The sequence below is a fragment of the Rhinolophus sinicus genome, linkage group LG10 (genome assembly GCF_036562045.2).
Source record: "Rhinolophus sinicus isolate RSC01 linkage group LG10, ASM3656204v1, whole genome shotgun sequence".
NCBI lineage: Eukaryota > Metazoa > Chordata > Mammalia > Chiroptera > Rhinolophidae > Rhinolophus > Rhinolophus sinicus.
The window spans coordinates 55,769,215-55,790,509 of NC_133759.1; the positions used below are offsets into that span (position 1 = coordinate 55,769,215).

At 37.6% G+C, this 21,295-nt stretch overlaps 1 protein-coding gene across 3 annotated transcripts in view; it reads left to right on the forward strand.

Annotated features, from left to right (window-relative positions):
* PTPRG (protein tyrosine phosphatase receptor type G) overlaps positions 1-10,790 on the forward strand; it is a 692,573-nt gene extending 681,783 nt beyond the window's left edge. For all 3 annotated transcript variants that reach the window (XM_019728372.2, XM_019728373.2, XM_019728374.2), the window contains 2 exons: positions 5,602-5,737; positions 6,315-10,790. In XM_019728372.2, coding sequence (XP_019583931.2) covers positions 5,602-5,737; positions 6,315-6,461 — 283 coding nt within the window. In that variant the 3' untranslated portion in view covers positions 6,462-10,790. The remainder of the gene's footprint in view (positions 1-5,601; positions 5,738-6,314) is intronic.
* The last annotated feature ends 10,505 nt before the right edge of the window (positions 10,791-21,295 follow it).

Sequence of the window (21,295 nt, forward strand, 5' to 3'; positions counted from 1 at the left end):
AACACTTAAAAACATGACTGTGTATTGAGAACTTAAAGTACTTGCATTTCTTTTATGATTTCTTTGGAGCACAGAGAGGGAAAGATGAAAATAGGTTTTTTCCCCATAACAGCACTAGTTAAACAAGCATTACTTTTGAGGAAATGGCAACCAAACTGCCAAAGCCAGTGAATTTATATACTAGTCTTACTTTATGTAGCTTATAAATCGCTTGTTCCACTTTTTGACCAAGTCCCTGTAGTTTTAAGTGCAAATCTTTGAAACTTGACAAACATCCTTTAATTCTACTTAATTCCTAAACAGCTAAAAGAAAATGGCCTGTATTTTTTCAGTCTCTATTGTTCCATATTAAGGCTTGGTTTGTAGAAGATACTTAAAAGTATCTGTGTGCTTGATTGATTTGACCTAGTTTCTAGCCATGTTTCAAGTCTCCTCGTGTAGGCACTTCCTTTTAATGTAGGTTCTTCTGTAAAAGTGGCTACACATAGGAAAGGCAGTCCAAGGAAAGGCCAGAGTGATCCCACGTGGAGTGCACACTGCATAATAAAATACCTAATACCTGACTTTTCTATCTGAATGGCTACGCATAGCTTTAAGACAGAGGTCAGGGGAAAAAAGACCCTGAGTGTAACGGTTTCACTGGAACAGATAAAGCAAAGGTGAAATTCTTCCCTTCCTGAAAAGCATCAGTACCATGCTGGAATGCAGTGGTAAACTCAGTGCAATATAGAATCTGAAGAAAGACAACATGATGGATGAGAAAGAGAAAACAAACAGTACGTCAGTTAATAGAGCGATCATAATAGGATTTTAAAGTATGCTCAGAGATTCAAAGGAAGACTGTATGAAATGAATTCAAAACATGTATTTTGAAACAGGGACAAAGTAGAGCCTAAGAAATGGAAAAAAATAAGAGATATGCTAGCAGTAGAATGGACAAACCTAAAATCAAACTAGGATATGGGAGCTAGATGTAGATGTTGTAACATGTCTACGAGGTGATCCCATGGAGAGATGAGAGAGAGATCAAAGAGGAAGAACTAATGGCTGAGATTTTCTAACTGAATAAAGATGTAAGTTTTTAAATTGAATGATCAGAATACATTTAAACAGTGACATTCAGAGAGATTTGAATACCACAGTTAACAAGGCTGATGTAATAGTGATATATGAAAGTCTGCACCTAAGATTGTATTGAGAGACCATATAGTCTCTTCAAAGGCAAATGGTTTACTTAGATAAATGGACCATAAATGGAATTTTGATACATTTCAAAATGATACAAGGCCACATTCATTGATTACAGTGCATTAATATTAAAAACCAACAATGAAATGAGACCCCAAATCCTTATACCTAGACACTGAAGTCCTTATATCTAGAATTACTTATAGATAATTCATGGGCTAAAGAGGTATTGAAAATACTTAAAATTAAATGAAGACGAAGGCAGTGCAGTTCAAAACGTGGTATGATGTACCAGGAGAACTACACTGGGAGAAAAGAAATTAGAGCCTAAGCTGCGTATATTGGAGAAAAGATTAAAAATAAACTAAGGTTTCAACTCAAGAAGCCAGAAAAAGAACCAGCTAAATCCACAAAAAGTGCAAGGAATTAAAAGATAAAAGCAATTGGGAGCCGGGAGGAGATAGTAAAATTTAAGCAATAAAGTCTAATAAAAGATACCACTTTGGAAAATAGAAAAGAAAAAACCATTTATCTGTAGTTAATCGAAATATTTAAGAATTGTTAATATGCTTAGGTGTGATGTTTATCTTTTTCAAATCCTTTTAGAGTTTTATACTAAACTATTAATGAACAAAATATTTGGAATTTGCTTCAAAATATCTGAGGGAAGAAGTTGAGATGAGACAGGATTGCCCTTGAGCTGTTGACGGTAATTGTTGTAACTTAGTGATGGCTAAGTGAGGATTGCTGTACTTTGTGAGTTTGAGCTTTTCTATAACAAAAGTTAAAAATATAAATATTTTAAGGAATATAAAATAAACATGTGAAACTATTTATAACTCTGTACTAGTAAATTTTTAGCCCTAGCTCACAAGCAGCGCAAATGATACTGTTTAGACATACTGTAGATGGGCAGGTCTCTGTTCTGAGCCATTTACATGTATCAGCTCAAATAAAAGCTCTGAGATTTTGGCCAGTTACTTCACCTGAATGTGGCTTGTTTCTTCCACCTCACAATGAGGGGATAATAATACCTACATACACAGGATTATTGTGAAGCTCAAGTTGGTGCATATCAAATACCTAAGAGCGAGCCTGGCAGTAGTGAGAGCACAGCACACGTTAGTGATGACTAAGAACTGAGTAAAAGGATGGGTTCTCAAAGCGGTTAAGTCCCACTAAGTCTTGACAGGCTGCATTTGAACAGTAACACCCAGAGAGCAGATTTAATGTTAGCTTGATTTAAAGGGAAACAAAAAAGGCCAGCAGCACAATAGAAAAGTATAGGTCAATCTTATTAGAATATGGAAGCAAAAATCTAAATAAATACCGTCCAGTAAAACCCAGTGTGTTAGATTTATACATCATAAAAAAAGAAGATTTATCCTGGGAATATAGAGCTGGTTAAATGTTACCAAAAATCTCTCAGTGAATTCAGGACATTATTACAGGTATTTCTTTAAAAATTCATAGATGTTGAAAAGCATACAATAAAGCAATACCCATTCACAATCTCCGCCCCCCCAAAGAAAACACTCTCAGCAGACAAAATGTACAGCATCCTCTTTAACTTGATCAATGTTATTTATCAGAAGCCTATAATAAACATTTTTATTTAGTATTAAAAACATGAGACGTTTTACCATTGAAGAATAGAACGTGATACATCCTTGCAGTGATAGAATACAAAACTATTGAGTTCCTAACCAACACAGCGAAAGCAAAAGATATAAGAAGTGAAAAAGTTGGAAAGAGGCACAACTGGAATTATTGGCAGGCAAAGATGTAGCCAACTTCCTGGAGAAACCACAAATTATTAGAACCTAAAGAGAGTTCTGCTGTGCAGTGCATACAAGTTCACCATGTGAAAATCTACTTTTCTGTAGTACATCAACTGAAACCAAACAGAAAATGTCATAAGAGTCTATTCTTTGAAGTGAACTCAAAAGTACCTAGGAATTAACCTAAAATGAAATTAGCAAAGACTGTGAAGAAAACTATAAAATCTAATTGAAAGCCATAAGAGATCTGAATAAATAAAGACTTCATGTTCATGAACAGAAAGAACTCAAAAAGATGTTAATTTCCTCAGACCGATGTACATTCAATGCCACCTGAACAAAATCGCAAAAAAAAAATTTATATTCTTAACAATCCCATTTCAAAATTAATGTGACATGGGATGGAATGGAAGGGTAGACGTATTTGGAAATGAGTGTACAAGTGAAAAATGAAAAATAATATGTTTGAAGCACTAAAAACAATATGAAACAATAAATGTAGAGATAGCCAAAACTATTGTGGAATCTTGCTTTATCAGATATCAAGACTTATTAAAAACCTATATGAAATAAAACAAATGTGGCAAAATGAAAAAATAGACAAACTGATTGATGGGCAAAAACAGAGAGTTCAGAAACAGGCCTGCATATATGAGAATTTATTATATGTTTGAAAGGCTGCTCTAGTCAATGAGACAAGATGAGACTATTCAATAAAAAATGCTGGGGCAATTGGTTATCCAATGGAAAACTAACTAATATCAGAACCTACTTTACATCAAAACAAAAGTAAGATTCAGGTGAATTCATTAAATGTAAAAAATAAAAGTAGAACAATGTAAAACTCTAGGCTAGAGAAAGCATTCTCAAACAAGATTCCAAAAATTCCAAAAATGAAAGATTGATAAACTTGATTACATCTAAACTATACTTCAGTATAACACAAACAAGGTTAAGAGAAACTAGAGATTGGAAAAAATATACTTGCAACATGTATCATAGATAATATAACCTCTATGAGTCCATTAAAAGATACAAACCCAATAGAAAAATGGCCCAAGTATATTAATAGGCAGTTTCAGAAGAGGAAACACAGATGGTCAGTGAATAAAAAGCCAACTTCCCTGGTAATCAATAAATGCAAATTAAAACAACAGTAACATACAATGTTGTACCCACCAGATTAGCAAAAGCACGTAACTTTAAAATGATGAGAAGAAACAAATATTCTTACACTGGGAGGAGTATAAACATTTAACAACCACTTGGGAGAGAAATCGGACAATATCTTTAAAACGGACAATGGGCACACCTGTGGCCTAGCTCTAATATGCTGGCACCCCTTCTAATGTGCACAACATATGTAAGCAACCTACACGCCCATCCTTAGGGAAATGAGTAAGCCCAGTCTGCATGCCACAGCTGAAATAACAAGCTGGACTGAAATGTACTGATACACCTAAATCTGGAAAGCTGCGTCTCAAAGTATAACAGTTTTCACCTCCAGAGAGTTTGAAGTTGGGCGGTGGTTAGGGGGACACTGGTATTATTTGGATTAGAGATGTAAAACATCTGCAATGTTTTAATTTCATGTAAGAATAATTCAGAAACTACATCTTTAATAGTTTTTAACAGAACAGTGGTCACAGGGCATCTAAGATCTAGTTTCATTTCTACTACCGTGTTTCCCCGAAAATAAGACCTAGCCGGACCATCAGCTCTAATGTGTCTTTTGGAGCAAAAATTAATATGAGACCCAGTCTTATTTTACTATAAGACCGGGTCTTTAATATAATATAATATAATATAATATAATACAGGATCTTATATTAATTTTTGCTCCAAAAGACGCATTAGAGCTGATGGTCCGGCTAGGTCTTATTTTCGGGGAAACACGGTAGAAACACCACCTTGAACAATTTTATTTAATCCTTCTGTTTTCTCATCACTAATATGGAAACTATGTGCCATCACAGGTTCCTGTAAAAAATGGTAGTTGCCATCTTTGCCTGATAAAAAAGGTGTTTTCTTCTAAGCTTGTGTGTGTGTGTGAAGCAAAGAACCATATTTTTCCAAGAATTTTATAGAAGATGCCTTCATTTGGAAAGTTCCACTTCATGGCCAAAAATAATTACTTAATATGGAACTTATTTTGAGAATACTTGACTGCATTTGAGCAATACATTTCCATTTTTATTCATATTTTATAAGTTCAATTTAGCTGATTGGGATTGTCTGAAAAAAAATTTTTCAGTCTTTCACCTTTCCACTTGTTCAAAAGCCTATAATTAAGGTTCTCTTTTACCTATTATATCACCTAACTCGTCCCCAATATCAAATCTTCTATAACTCTCCCAAGTTTAATACTGAACCTCTCGTTTCATATTAAATATCAATCTAAGTATCTGATAAACCAGTTTAGGAGATCTCACATTCATAAACAGATGTCATCTTTATCTAAAGATTTAGCCTCGAAATCTCACTCCCTGTCCAGAATTTCATTCATTTCTGTATCCTAGAATAAGTGTCACTACAGTCCACTTAGCTTCTAAGAAAATATGTGATGGTAATTTCATCCCAACGTACTCAATCCCTTAGTAAGTCTGAAGTAGCTTTTTTTTTCTTCCCCCAGATATGGAGCAGTTTCAGCAGGAATGTTGTGTGCCCTTACCACCCTGTCCCAGCAACTAGAGAATGAAAATGCTGTGGATGTTTTCCAGGTTGCAAAAATGATCAATCTTATGAGACCTGGTGTATTCACAGACATTGTAAGTACTTTGCTTATTTAGGAACTCTGTACAACATCAGCTGAAATTTAGGCTCACACTTTAGAGCAGTGGTTCTTAACTGGGAGTGATTTTGCCCCACCCCTCACCCCGCCCCCCAGGGGATGTTGGCAATGTCTGGGGACTTATTTTGGTTGTCCCAACAGGAGCTGGAGAGAAGTACTCTGGAGTCTAGTGGGCAGAGCCCAGGGAACTGCTCAACATCCTGCAGTGCATAAGACAGCTCCACAACAAAGAATTATCTGGCCCAAAATCAGTAGTGCAGACATTGAGAAACTCTGCTTTCTAGAGTATAGTATTCTCTAGTTACAAGGCACGGATATTCTGTTACCATAATGTACTGCCCACATTGAGAATGAGTCCCAAGCTAGCAGAGATCTAAAGGACATGAAGAAGGCATAGGTCTTGGTTACAAAGATTCAGAATATGTTTTAAGTTTCCTAGACAGCATCAACTGTGTATTCTGGTTTCTCTAGTATGTTTTTCACACTTACATTTTGAATGGGTATTTCTACGTTAGCTGTTCTTTGGCTCAAAGGGTCTTCCTCTTGTTTTTCAGGAACAATACCAGTTTGTCTATAAAGCAATGCTCAGCTTGGTCAGCACTAAAGAAAATGGAAACGGTCCCATGACAGTGGACAAAAATGGTGCTGTTCTAATCGCCGATGAATCCGATCCTGCCGAGAGCATGGAATCTCTAGTGTGATTGGAATCCCGAACGGGCACTTAATTTGTATAACTTCTGAAGATCAAGAACTTTTTTGAGGCCTTTTTTGCCAGACTCTAGGTTATACAATAACCCAGTTACTTTTTTACACTGATAAAAGTTTTGATATTTATTTTTTGCCATTTTATGTCTTAATGGTATTCTACTGAGCATTTGCACCTCTGTTCATTTCACCCAGTGAAACGCAATTTCACCTAGTTTGCACTATCTGATCAGTGTTACTGCCTATAATCTAATCCTAAAACCCTGATGTGACATTCCATAACAACATACATGCTACTTTTTAGTTCAGTACAGTGACGGTCTTTCTTAATGACAGTGAATCTTGATTTTATTATTATTATTATTATTATTATTGCTAAAGCAGTTGCATTCTACTAGCAGGCAATGCTGTATTTTTCCTCAGTCCTCCTCTCCTATTTTGTTTTAGACATTATTCAATACCGTATTCCTTCTATATTTTAATGGAGTGGGTGAACTTTTGTTTTCTCTTAAAGAACAGAAGGTTATTGGGAGCTATTAAGAAGGTTTGTCATCCTCATGGCCTTGAAACAGTTCCATTTATGATGGTGAAGATACCAATTAAGAAATTAGAAGGTTTAAGATTTGCTTCATGTGAACATCACTTATTAGTTACAAATTTATATTCATACATTAAAAAAATGCCCAATTGTGTCAAAATAAAGGATATCTCTGTATTACAGTTTTCACAGTAGCTATGTGAATAGTGTGTGTTATTTACATTTTGACTCTGAAATAGCTACACCCTAAAATCAGGGCTATCTTTTACAATAGAGAGATGGCAGTATTTTACACAACTGAGTTATGAAACCCTTTAGTGACTCTCCATTAATGGTTCTTGGTTTATAATAGTGTACCTCACAGCAGGTGGAATAATGAAAATTTTACAGGTGTGTAATTTTGAAACTAGTCCTCTAAAATCCCTATGACTCATACAGCAATGTAATAAAAGCTACCTATATAGTTAACATTCTTTCCTTTTTGCCACATGTTTCATGATAAATCTCATAATTACATAGATTCTTCTACTTAGGATTACATTGAAAATACTGTATTAGCAAAAGTCTTAGGACTATCTAAACTCCCACACGTGGATAAAGCTGATTTGGAGAGAGAAAATTAGAATCTTGAATAAAAGGTGATAGCTACATTTTCAAATAATTTTTAAAAGAGAGAGATGGCTTTGTGTGCTTTTGTGTAATTTAGCCTCAAGAACAGACGCACTCCAGTAAAAGAGGTTGACGCTCATGACACAGCCCAAGGAGGTGATTCGGTCTAGCGTCTGGAGCCATAGTCACCCTAGTACCTAACGGCAAAATTAGGAGCATTAATTAGGAATTTCAGTTCCATTAGTTAGAAAAAGAAGCTACTTAGATCTGTTTCTTCCACTGCTTGTTTGCTTTTGTGGGACATCTTCTGTCAGCAGTGAAATCACCACCAGAACTGGGCCTGTTAGGCATAAAAGGGTTTCGGTTATACTTTTATGACAATAAACTTCAAATCCACACTGGCTATTACACTATACAGGTCGGCATTAGGACATTAATGATAATCAGCACTGAGGTTCTGGGTATCTTGAGTTGGCTTCCTGTGAAATTTGTCAGAATGGTGTGGAAGGAACAAAGCTGCTAAGGAGAGAGAGGCGACAGGCCAAAACCAGGAGTTCCAATGCACAGGCCAAGTCAAGGGCATTTTCATGAACTGCATACCTTGCCAGGGTTAGGCTAATCTGAACAGTCCACTGCTGACAAACTGTGTTGACTTGAGAGAACATGTGCAAGCAGCAAAGTTTGCTACACTGTATGTGCTAGATAACAAAGACACCTTTGAACCCCTCTGTTCCCATTAGAAGCTCTACCTAACACTTCAGAAAAAGCTTGAACGTAGGACACTACAACTGCCAGAAGGCTAAAGGGAATCGGGAAGGGAACGGTTTCAGATCATGGCAAGAGCTAGATCAGCTTAGTCAATTAAGTAGGTTACTTTGGTTGTAGAGAGTATTAATATGAGCTAACTCTTTCCAGTAGTTGGCACAGTAGACTTGACTTTTAGAAGTAATGTTCCAGTTGGGGTTCATGGTCCTTCAGTAATTTTTTTCGTAATGTAAACATTGGTTTGAAGACACATAGCAAGTATTCCCTTCTGTGCTATTTACAGAGGGCTCGATTCATGGAAATGCACACCCTCCAACACAAATTCTGAGACAATCTCTTACATGGACATCAGAATCATGACAAAAGAAAGAGACCACTTTTAAACAGAATAGAAACGTTACGGGATGGTTTAGAAGTTCTCTGAGCCAACTGTGTGTCTAGAGCAGGCCTGAACCACTGTACAAATCCTGACCCACTAAACTGTGAGCAATCGCTATTTGCCCATCTTGCCAAAGTGACCCAAACACACTTCCCGGAGGAGAGTTCTATACAGCAGTTCCTCCCTTTCACCAGAGAGTGTGTCCTCGCTACTATTCTTCATTTATTATTGGCAAAACATCATTGCATCTTTCCAGAGGCAGAGTTTCAAAGATGGTGTTTTCTTTGAGACATGAGCACATTGCTTAACTACATAACAAGGTGATTACCACTTGCACTCAGGGGGAAAGGAAATAGCAAATTAACGTGTGCTATTTTATAAGATAAGCTTCTTGGGTGTATGAATTCAGCTCTAGGTAAACAGAATGCACACATCATTCAAAAGGGACCTGCAGTGATCAGACCAAGTGGCCGTGCTGGACATCAGAGAAACGACACCTCACTTCCGTCAGGAGAACGTTTTCTTGCATCCAAAAACTACATTTTTTTTTATATATATATATAAAAAGTTAACTTCTGAATTTCAAGAAGAGTAAGCTTAGTAATTGGTTTTCCTAATTTTTATGCCTTGGAGCTTTTAAAGTCTATTTCAAGTTGAAGGGTCCAACAAGGTCAGAGAAGGGTACGGTGTTCAAGGTCTGGCTGTTGGAGTTTTTAGCCCAGAGTGACATGTTTAAATCAACAGATACCCTTAATTATTTTTTAATGACACAGCACAACTGCCTTGTTATGAATTTTTCTTAAATGCATATAGACTGTATTTAAAAATTAAAATATAGATACCAATTTACCAAAGATACATATTACTAATTCTAAGCAAAAAATATGAAAAAGAAATTCAAACTCATCATTATTTAAGAAATAATAATCAAAATGTAGTTTGTCTTAAGAATTTAGCAGTTATACTGGAAAATGCATTTCAACTCCGAAAGTTTATGTTCAAATGGTGCCAGTGACTTTTTATATGAAGGGAAAATGCCTGCTTTTTGTTGTTTTTTTTAAAAAACTGTAATTTCACTTAACCCTTTGCGCTTTCCCTTAATTGCCATTTAACATACAATACTGGCTTTACTTATCTCTAGAAAGAAGGCATGATACAAATAAGAAGGGATTGTAATAATGATATTTGGCCTGTACTTTGTCTTAGCTGTTAAACTGTTTTTAGTATTTTTGTTAAATATTTGCAAAGGGAAGCATTTTCTACAGAGGATAATTAATTTCAAGAAAAATATCTTGAGTTTTAAGAAATAAAAATCTCCAGAAAAGGAGACAGCCAATTTTATAAAATGTCACAACTCTCCAACATTTGGGGTAGTGACTCCTTTTTTGTTAGGACATTTGAAACTAGCAAGCAGCCATTGTTTCTTAAAAAAACACACAAAAAACTCAACCTTCATGTTGATTCCTCTTTCTTTCACTTCATTTTGAAATAGCTAAAATCATTAAAACTGTAAATATTTTGTTGCTTGGATAAGCATCTTCTGGGAACTTTGTATCTATGGTATATAATCATAGAATTTTATATTTTCATATAAAGCTAATTTTTTTCTAGTTTCAACTCCGTCATAGTTTTTTGTTTTGTTTTGTTTCTTTTGTGTTTTGTTTTTTTTTTTGTGGTGGATATGTGAATTCGACTTTCCGTGTATTGAAGTAGCAACAACCATCTTTGCATTCCAAGAGAATCCAATGTGTTATTTCTTTGAGGCAGTGATTGTGAAAGTTGGCATTTGTTTTTTAATTCCACAGACCATTTGTGCAATAGGAATTAGACATAGTCACTGAATACATCCATTGCATTGACCCATTTGGAAAAAGTGGTTGTTTTTTTTTAATATGTTCAGGGGGGAGGGGTTTTGTAACCTGAAATTTTTCCCTTTTTCTTCTGTTTAAAACTATATCAAATCATTCTATTATAGTGTTATTTAATATGTAAATTGTATTGCTATACATAAAATAAAGTATGGTTTTTGATGTATTCATTAGTGCCGAGCATTTCTATGACAATATATCCAATAAAACCATCAGTCTCCCTTAACAGATCGCATTTATATCCACTAATGCTTCATCCTAGTTTCCATGGTAGTAAAATGAATATTAGGAGAAAACCAAAAGGAAGTATCTTTTCTGAGTTCTTCCTCCTTTAAACAGTAAACAATGACAAAGTTTTACCTACATACTAAATCAAACTTTATTCAGAGTCTGCTGTTAAGAATTAATATTTTCCCCAGTGTATCAACTAGATTTGTAGCAACTTCTTCCTGTTAATATTTACTATGGAGGATAAAGGATACATCCTGGAAAGACTTCTGGAGCATCTGTGAATAGGATCACTACAATTGCTTCTCCTTAGAAGGAATTCTGACATTTCCAAACAGGGGTCCCGAAATTGGCAGCTTTGGTTCCACCATGCTCTTTGAACTTTCAGTGGCCTCACATTCAGGAATTCAACTCATTACTATCAGAGCTCCAATTTTTCTTTCCATGGAGATTAAGAATTGATATTTCATTCTCCCTAAGAAACTGGAAATTTAAGAAATGACGTACTAGCCTTTTCCAGTGGTATCTGGGAGAGAGACCAATTTCAGCACAAATTACTGATGATACAACCATAGTCCTCCTCAAATTACACCCATGGGAACTCAATACATACTGAGTATACCAGAGGTCACAAACTGACGGCCTGTAGATTGTATTCAGGCCACAGATGTATTTTATTTGGCCCATGATTGTTAAAATTCATATTACTAGTATCCGACATCTGAAAAAGGAAAACTTTTACATTAAGATTCAGATTTCAAGCTCCTTTCACAAACTTGGTTGGTGTTACAATACCAGGCCGATGTTCTCACGTGGCACTAATAAGCTGGAAAGGAGTAGCAGTTGGTTGCCCCTTTTGGGTGAGGCATGTAGTCTCCAGTTCACCAGAGTCTACATCTCTTCTATCAGCTTCTGTCTGCCATTCGTCAGCCATTTAAGTAACCTGCCTGGATCCTAAGAGCACAAGCACTTTGAGACCATCTTCCATCTCAGGCTGCAGCAGAGGTATTCACATGGGTATTCCATCGTTACAATCCTAGGAAGCCAGCATGGGACAAAGGGGGTTCCTACATTCCTAACTACTTCCAAGTCCACCAAAGGTGGTTCCATACAGCAGCAGCTTTGACTGTTCAAAATAATTAACAAACTGTCCAGAGTCTACCTAGACAAGGACGCTTCATTTCTGCCACCAAGAATGGGGCAAAGAAATGAGAACAAAAGCTACTGACCCCAAAATCCATTTTCGAACAGTTAATTCACACTGTTGAGGACCTTAAGATTTAGAAACAAGTCACTACTAACCATGTCTGGATTCAGAGACAGGAGTAAAGACATTGGTTTTATTTCTCCCTGTGTTGGTAAAATAACAGAAGGCATTAGAAGGTAGGGGCAAAAAGTTGGGAACCAGCAAGGCATACAATTGGCTTTGTGATTATGAAGTTTGGCAGAGAGATAAGTAGACAAGCAGGTTATCTGAACCTAATAATCATGTGTTGCTTAAAAACTGAAAAATAGGAAATTATCTGATTTATGGCAATGTGAAATAATTCGACTTCTATAGTTACTGGCCTATGACCTTATTATCCTCCCTACCCCACACCCTCCAGTACTTCTGCAGGGTGTAAAGTCAGGCTTGGTGGAAATAGCCAATGGGCCTTGCACAGCTTAGGAGAACATTCTAAATAGTAGATATCTTCAGCTTTCCATTAGAATTCATTCCATAAGCACTTGCTAAATGCCTACCACAGGCCACATGTTAGTTCTACTCTGTACAGAATGTAAAGTTGTTGGCAGGCATTTCAAGTCAGATGATGAGGCAAAGATTATAATTTAGTCTTAAAAATTAGTTCTCCAATTTATGCAAAAATACTTAATTTGGCACAACAGTAGAGATGATTTTAGGGAAAGAGTGAAAAAGATGGTTGTTCATCAGTGTGAACAAACAAGTAAAACTTGTAACAATTGATGTTCCCTAACGTATAGACTGCTCACAAAATTCTGTTTATTCTGCATTAAATTTGTTCCTGGAACTTAGAAAAGTATTTTTCCATAGTGAAAAAAAAAGTTAAAGAATGAGAACTATGGAGTCAAACAGCCAAGGGTTCCAAGCAGTTCTGCCACTTTACTGGACAGAATTGCCCAGTAATTTACTGGGTGATTTGGGGCAAGTTACTTCACTTTTCTATGCCATTTTCCTCATGTGTAAGATAGAGAAACAAATGTTTACTTCATTGGACTGCTCTGAGGAGTGAATAAAATGATTCATGCAAAGCTCTTAGGAGAGTCAATTAATATTAGCCATTATAACTATCCTATAATCTTTTTTGCTTTAATTGCTTAGCAGACCTCTTATCAATCATGAAACAAAAAGTCAATGACCTTAGCTTGCCCAATTAAGTAGTAATACTGAGATATTTCCTTCACTAATGAGGAGTCTCACGGCATCAAATCAGACCCAAGGGAGGTGATGGGGATGAAGACAGACAATGAGAGCAATCCATATATGTTACTGTCCAGAAACGAACTGCAGAAGCACGGAAAGGACAAACATACACAATGCCCCAAAGCTGGAATATTTCTCTAATGGTTTAAATCTCTCAGTGCATTCAAAGAAAGTTTATTTTAAAGGAAAAGCTTCATAATTTTAGAAAAGTGAAACAGAAGGCTTCATAATATTTGCCAATGTCAAACGCCAAATGCAGAATACTGTGTACATATGAAAAAGATGGATGTGGTTTCTCTCACTAGCTACAGTGCCCTAGCTCAACCCCCAAACCTTATAAACGAATACAAACAGTAGATATATATAAACGAATATAAACGAAGATAACTCCTTTGTCCTCAATTTTTATCTTCTATACCATGTCCACTACTTTCAATATATCACTGTAATTATCAGCTATCATCTTCCCTATCCTAGGCGTAACTTGGCCTCTTTAGCTGTTCACTATCATACTATGAAGAAGTGGCCATAAATGAGAGACATTTCCTGTTCTTAAAGCCTATAAAGCACATTATTTCAGAGTATCTCACTACATAAATGAGATCATCTGTTTCCTCTGCCAAAGCTTTATTAATTGTTGAAGGAAGAATTAATTAGCATAAATAAGTTAAGGTTATTTATCTTACAATTTGTTCTTTTAATAATTAAAATATATATTCCAATATTTAACATATTCATGACTCATGAATCCTGTAAATGTTTCAAAATTGACCATTTAAAAAAATAATATGCATTGAGCTATTACAAAAAGATACTAGATATAAAAAATAACTTTTCATGGAAAGATGCACAATAACTATGTGAACTTAAACTGAACATATCATTAATACTATTTATTAAGACACTTTAGTTAGGACAAAATTCTCACATTGCTTAAGAATATTTGAACATCCCAGCAGGTTGCATAGGATTCTTTACCTTTAAGCTTTCACTGTACCAGTAATCAGCTATTCTCTACTAGACAAAGCATTTCATATTTCCCCCTTCATCTTAAATGCCTCATGTGAGTGTGTGCATGTGAGCACCCAGAATGTATAGTTACAGAACCATCCTTTGGCTTTTAAAAATGATCCCTGGCTTTTAAAAAAATGATAAAGGAGTCCTCGCTATTCTCAAAAGGATTTAGGCCTAACTATCCCCTCAAGTTCTCAACAGCACTGAGGAAAACTTATAAAATGCTGCAGCAGCTAACCCCATCCTCATCTCCCTCAATAGCCCCCCTTTGTTCAGTGTTATAAAAATTTTCTGGGTTAGATTCAGAAGTAACCCATGTCTCTAAAGAAGGGAGTGCACCCGGCAAGCGCGTCCTGGCCACTCAGCTGGCAGTAACTGTGGTCTATTGTTAGCATCCCCGTCATATTCTCTATTTCTAAAACATAAACCCCAAACGGAAGACATGGCTTTGTACACTGCAAAACCACTCCAAATGGTAATACGGACAGTCTCCAGAACTTTATGGTTTACTATGACACCTCCACTAACAACTGGGTAAGGTTTTTACATAAGAAAATGTAAAGGATTTGGGGTCGCCTTATCTCAATAATTCAGGCAAAAGTCAACTACAAATCTTGTCAACTTCCCTGCATCTGAAACTCATAGCATTCTTCTCCCCTTTGGTGACAACAGAAGTGTCCTTGCTCCTATGTAAGGCCAACCCTCTACCTTCCATTGCTTGTAGGTGGTCCATGCCGTCTTGTCCTCCCAAGGACTTCATTTGTATAATTAGCCCTCTTCTCACTTGAATCAGATACTTTTCTTTCTCTACTGAATCATTCATTTTGGTATATGAATATGCTCTATTATCACCAACTTAAAAAACCTCTTAATGCCAAGACTCCTTTGACTGGCATCTCGTTTTGATGTTTCACTCTGACTATAAAGCTTCTTGAGAGAGTTGTCTATAGTCATGAGATTTTTCCTTTCTTCCATTCTCTCAACATGTTTAAGTTGGGGTTCCTTTATCATCATCCCACAGTTCTTATCAAGTTCTCCATATACTTTGTTCTTTACCCTCAACTCCACTAATCTGTCAGCAATTGACCCCACCACTTTCTTCTTTAAACACTCAATAAATATTTACACACCAACCACTATGGACTAGGGGGTGTTCTGGGCGCTAGAGATAAATAAAGTAGTTCACAAAATAGAGTCCTTGACTTTATGGAACTTACAGTTGACAGACAACAAATACATAAATAATATTTAACATAATGTCAAGTAAAAGGGCGAAGAAGAAAACTAAATCAGAGAGGGAACAGCAGTAATGGGGATAACAGATAAAGTGGTCAGACCCATCTACTGAACAAAAACACCACAAATAAAGTTTAGAAATTCAAAAATCTCTTCATTTCTGTCACGCAGGGATGTCATGTGGGGTCTCAGCTCCCCTCCCCACATAAGAACACAGTATATGGTGAGGCCAAAAAGGAACACCCACAGAGCCCTGGATAGGGGGGTCACACCACTATAGTCTCACTGGCGGCTGGGTTGGAGACACAGGAAGTAGGAGCCACTCTATCCGCTACCTGCCGTCCACTTCTCTCTGCCAACCAACCAACCTCACTTGCTAGCTGCAATCCGCCATGCTAACTACAATTCACTCTTGCTAGCTCAGCCACCATCTTCTTGCTAGCCCCCATTCTCTACTAGCGTAGCCACAGCAGTTATATTAGTGGCCAATGGCTCACTGGTTACAGCTGACGGCCAACTAGCCACAGCTGATGGCCATCCAATGACAGTTGATGGCCATTTACTACCTGAGCCAGCACCTTTCCACGTGAAGCTGAGAGCCTGGAAACTGCACTCCTGGCTCTGTCCCCACAATTTCTGTAATTTGTCTTGTGATTTTTTTTACTGGTAAAGAAGGTTCTGAGAACTATCTCAGGTCTGAGAAATGTGGCTCCCTTAGGTACTTCTGGAGAGTGAAAACTACTTAGGGTTTGAAGGTAGCATTTTTCTCCTACCTCAATATCTGCTATTTCTCAAGCCTCCATTGTTGGATTCGTTCATATCTACAACTTCTAAATGCTGGCATGCCCTAGGCTTCTGTTAAAATAACTCCTTTTCTCTCTATTTACAGCCTCCGTCATTCCATCCAATCCCATGGAATTAAATATTTTCATATGCCAATAAGTACCAATGTATATCTCTAGTTCCAACCTATACTTTGAACTCTAAATTAATATCCAGTTGAATATTTAACATCTCCATTTGTAAGTCTAATAAGGATCCCAAACTTACCTGACAAAAGCACAACTCTGATTTATTCCCCCAGATCTACTCTTTCCCCAGTCTTCTACCATCTAAGTAAACAACAGTAGCACATACTCAGCTGGTCAAGCTAAAAATGTAGCTATCTTAATTTCAGTTTATTTCCTTCCATTGAATAATAAGAAACAATCCAATTTTAAACATAGGCAAAATAGATGAACAGATACTTCATCAAAGAAGATACACAGATGGCAAGTAAATACATAAAAAGATGTTGGTATTATTAGCCATTATGTAAATGACAAATAAAACCACAATGAATATATTTATTATAATTAGAAAACTTTAAGATAAGTTAATAGATGGGACCCAAAATGAAATGCAGAGAAAGAGAGCAAACAAAAACATTACAACAGAGTCTAAGTGCTGTGGGCAATATCAAATAATGTAACAGATACATAATTAGAATCCTAGAAAGAGAAGAAAGAAAGGCAGAAAAAATATATTTCAGGAAATAATTGTCAAGATTTTCCACTATTAGTGACACCAAACCACAGATCCTAATGGCTTAGAGAACACCAAGAAGGATGGGGGGGAAAATCATGACACCTCGGCATATCCTTTTCAAATTGCTGAAAACCAAAGTTAAGAAAAAACACAACACACACATTACTTAAAAGGGAGGAACATAAGAATTACAGCTGACTTCTGGTCAAAAACCATATGAGCCATACAGAGCGACAACAGAGTGACATATGTAGTGTTGTAAGAAGAAACCTGACAACCCAGAACTCAATATCTAGTAAATAGGTTATTCTTCCACAATGATTTATGTAAATAGATGAAACATATTTTCTATTTAGAGCTATACTCTTACAAGCTATTTTTATTTTCCAAATTTTCAAAAGTCAATATTTGGTGTAGCTATGTTTTCCTGGTGACATTCCACAAATATGTTTTAATGATAGCCCAATTAGGAGTTATTAATGTATTTTGTTTATGGAAAAGCTTAGGAGATTAGTACAACCCCTATGTTAAATTACTGAGTAAAAACTGAGTTAAAATTAGCAGAGGGAATGTTATTATATTGTCATACTTATCTTTTGCTATTAAGATTATGTTGCTTTGTTAGAGTCCAATAGACCACAGAAAACTACACTCAGATTCATATCTACAATATTCAGCAAGAGAAGTAGAAATCAAAAAGGAAAGATTAGGAAGGTCATATGGATCAGTTGGTTAGAGCACAAGCTCTGAGCAACAGGGCTGCCGGTTCGATTCCCACATGGTCCAGTGAGCTGCGCCCTCTACAACTAGATTGAAAGACAATGACTTGATGCTGATGGGCCCTGGAGAAACACACTGTTCCCTAATATTCCCTCCTCCAAAAAAATTTTTTTTAAAAAAAGGAAAGATTAAATCTGTTATTGGAGAATAACCAGTATGTCTTCAATACATAAATAAATAAATAACACACTGGCATAGTGTCCAAAGAAAACAAAGTACTAGATATTGTTGAGTTTGCATCATGCAGGCTATGTGCAAGCCACATGTTATATGGAGTACAAGGGATAGAAAAGAATATTTTTAACAAGTATGTTCAAAAAACATTTTTAGAGAGGTAAAGTGGCAGAGGAGGTAAACACTGAGCTTGTCACTGCCTATAATCACATTAAAATTACAACTAAATTACAGAATAATCAACCTGGAGAACCATCTAAAGACTAGTGAAACAGAACTCCTATAATTAAGGATATAAAGAAGAAGCCACTTGAGATTGGTACGTAGGAGGGGAGAGATGCGAAACACGCTGGCCTCACACCCATGTGTGGTGGTTCAGCATGCAGTGAAGGGGAATATGTTGGTGGCCTTTGTACCCTCGGAGGAGAGAGGGGCCCCAACCTCACTGGGCTCCCAAGCCCAGGGTTCCAGTGCTGGGAAGAGAAATCCCCACAACATGTGACTGTGAAAAACCAGTGGGGATTTCATCCATCTGGGCAAGACTAAATGTTAATGGAAACCCAGGTGTGCTCTTAAAGTGCCAGACTCTTGCTCACAGGCACTCACCCTAAACTCCAGCAGAGGGAGGGAGACTTGGGAAGCGTCAGAGACAAACAGGGAAAGACTGAATTATGTGGCCTCAGGGCAAGGGCTAGAGGTACAGCCACCATAATGCTGACGTCCTCCCATGTAACCTACAGGTGGGTGCCATCTTGTGTTTGTTGAGCCCTCCACCCCACAGCCAAACCTAAAACTGCATTGGCCTGGTGAACTCTGCTTATTCCACCACGGTGACTCCCTGGGACCCCACCTTGCCCAACTCACACACTGTGGGAGGCACTTTTGGCACTGAGGTAACCGCCCCACCCCATGCACTGCAGGAGGCTATTGTAGCAACAAAGAGACGGCCTCAGCTTGCCTGCCACCTGAGTACTTTCGGTGGTAGGCAACCAGCCCTAACCCTTGCTTCAGTTTTTCTTAGACAACTCTTGGGCATCTGCAACCCTGAGGAGAGCGGCGGCTGGCCTCGGTGTGCTCTGGGCATTTTGCAGAGTAGCCCCAGGTTCAGCACTGGCACCAAACCTGAATCTGCATTAATCTGGTAAAAACTACTCACCCCACCCTGGTGACTTCCTGGCACCCTGCACCACCCAACTCAAGTACTGCCTGAGGCTCTTTCAGAACCTGAGCCTTATGGGAGGCTGGCAGATGGAATCAGGCCTTGGGTTGCCCTGGGCCCTGGGCTGAGCTGTCCCTGGCCCAGTACTTGTGGCATTTGGCCTAAGTTCGCAGTGTGGCAGCTCCCACAAGCCTCCAGTTCCAGCACAGGCAGCGACCAATCACAGATCACTTTGTAGCTCCCACCAGGTAGCTCCAGGCCAGTCACAGGCAGTAGCCTGCATGGATGCCCTTCCCTAGAGGACCTAGAACCAACACACCCATAGGTCAGCTTCAGACCACAAGAGACCACTACCTGATAAGCTCCACAAGTGGCACTCACAAAGGGTGGTTTCAATAGGCACACAAGCCCACAAGGGCAAATCCCACTTTGTGGGGTCAGCCCCACACAGCAGCTCTTATGCTATGGGCATGGCCAATCCTCACAACCAAACCACCTGAGAGTCAATCCCACCCACCACTCGCCAACAGCAATCAAGGCTCAACTAAAACAGGAGGGCACACACAACACACAAAAAGGACACTCGCAGAGCAATGGTGCAAGTGATCAGGAAGACTGTGCCACCAGGCCATACAGGACACCTACTAAATAAGGCCACCCAGTGCAAACTGGGAGACATAGGAGATCTACCTAATACCTAAAAATGAATACAGAGAAACAGCCAAAATGAGAAAACAAAGAAACAACAGGATACACTGATGGCCAATAGACTTATGAAAAGATGTTCAGCATCACTAATCACCAGAGAAATGCAAATAAAAACCACAATGAGCTATCACTTCACACCTGTCAGAATGGCCATCATCAATAAATCAAAAAACAAGTGCTGGTAAGGATGTGGAGCAAAGGGAACCCTCATGCACTGCTGGTGGGATTGCAAATTGATGCAGCCACTATGAAAAGTGGTTTGGGGGTTCCTCAAAAAATTAAAGATAGTACTACCTTATGACCCAGTAATTCCATTCTGGGTATTTATCTGAAGAAATATAAAAAAAATAATGAAAAAAGATATATGCACCCCTGTGTTCACTGCAGCACTATTCACAACAGCCAAGCTATGGAAGCAACCTAAGCACCCAACAATAGACAATCAGATAAAGAGATGCAATACATGTATACAATGGAATATTATTCAGCCATAAAACAGAATGAAATCTTGCAAAAACATGGATGAACCTAGAGGGTATTATGCTAAGTGAAATAAGCCAGACAAAGAAAGACAAATACTATATGATCTCACTTATATGTGGAATCTAAAGAACAAAATAAACAAAAAGTACAAAACAGAAACATACTCATAGATACAGAGAACAAACCGATGGTTTAGAGGGGGTGTTGGGAGGCTGGGTGAAAAAGGTGAAGGGATTAAGAAGTACAAATTGGTAGTAACAAAATAGTCATGCGATGTAAAGTACAGCATAGAGAACAGAGTCAATAATGTAATAACTATGTATAATGTCAGGTGGGTACCAGACTAATTGGGGTGGGAGATCACTTCATAAATTATATAAATTTCTAACCACAATGTTGTTGTAGGGTAGATGTTGAGGAAAAGTTGCCTTCATTGGTTGATGTGAGCTTTTGTCTGTTTGTTTTTTTCCCTCACATGAGAAACTGCATGTGAGGTGATGGTTACCTTTCTTTGCTTTTTGTTCCCTTGGTTTGCTTTTTGTTCCCTCACATGAGAGACTCCTTATGAGGTGATGGTTAGCTTTTTGTAAATTATTCATATCATTTACAGTTTTATCAAGTGTACTGGGATACTACTCAAATACGAGTGACAATGATGACTTATTACCAATGAATACAAATTTTGAGGCTGAATTGTAGGGTAGATGTTGAGGAAAATTTGCCTTCATTGGTTGATGTGAGCTTTTGTCTATTAGCTTTCATCTGTTCCTGCATGTGAGGTGATTTCCGTGCTGTGATCAGGGGTTGACTAAATTCCCACTTTGGTCTCATTCTCCCGAGCAGGGGAGACATGAGATGAGGTTGCTTTTCTCTCCCACTTTGGTCTCATTCTCCTGAGTAGGGGAGATGTGAGACGAAG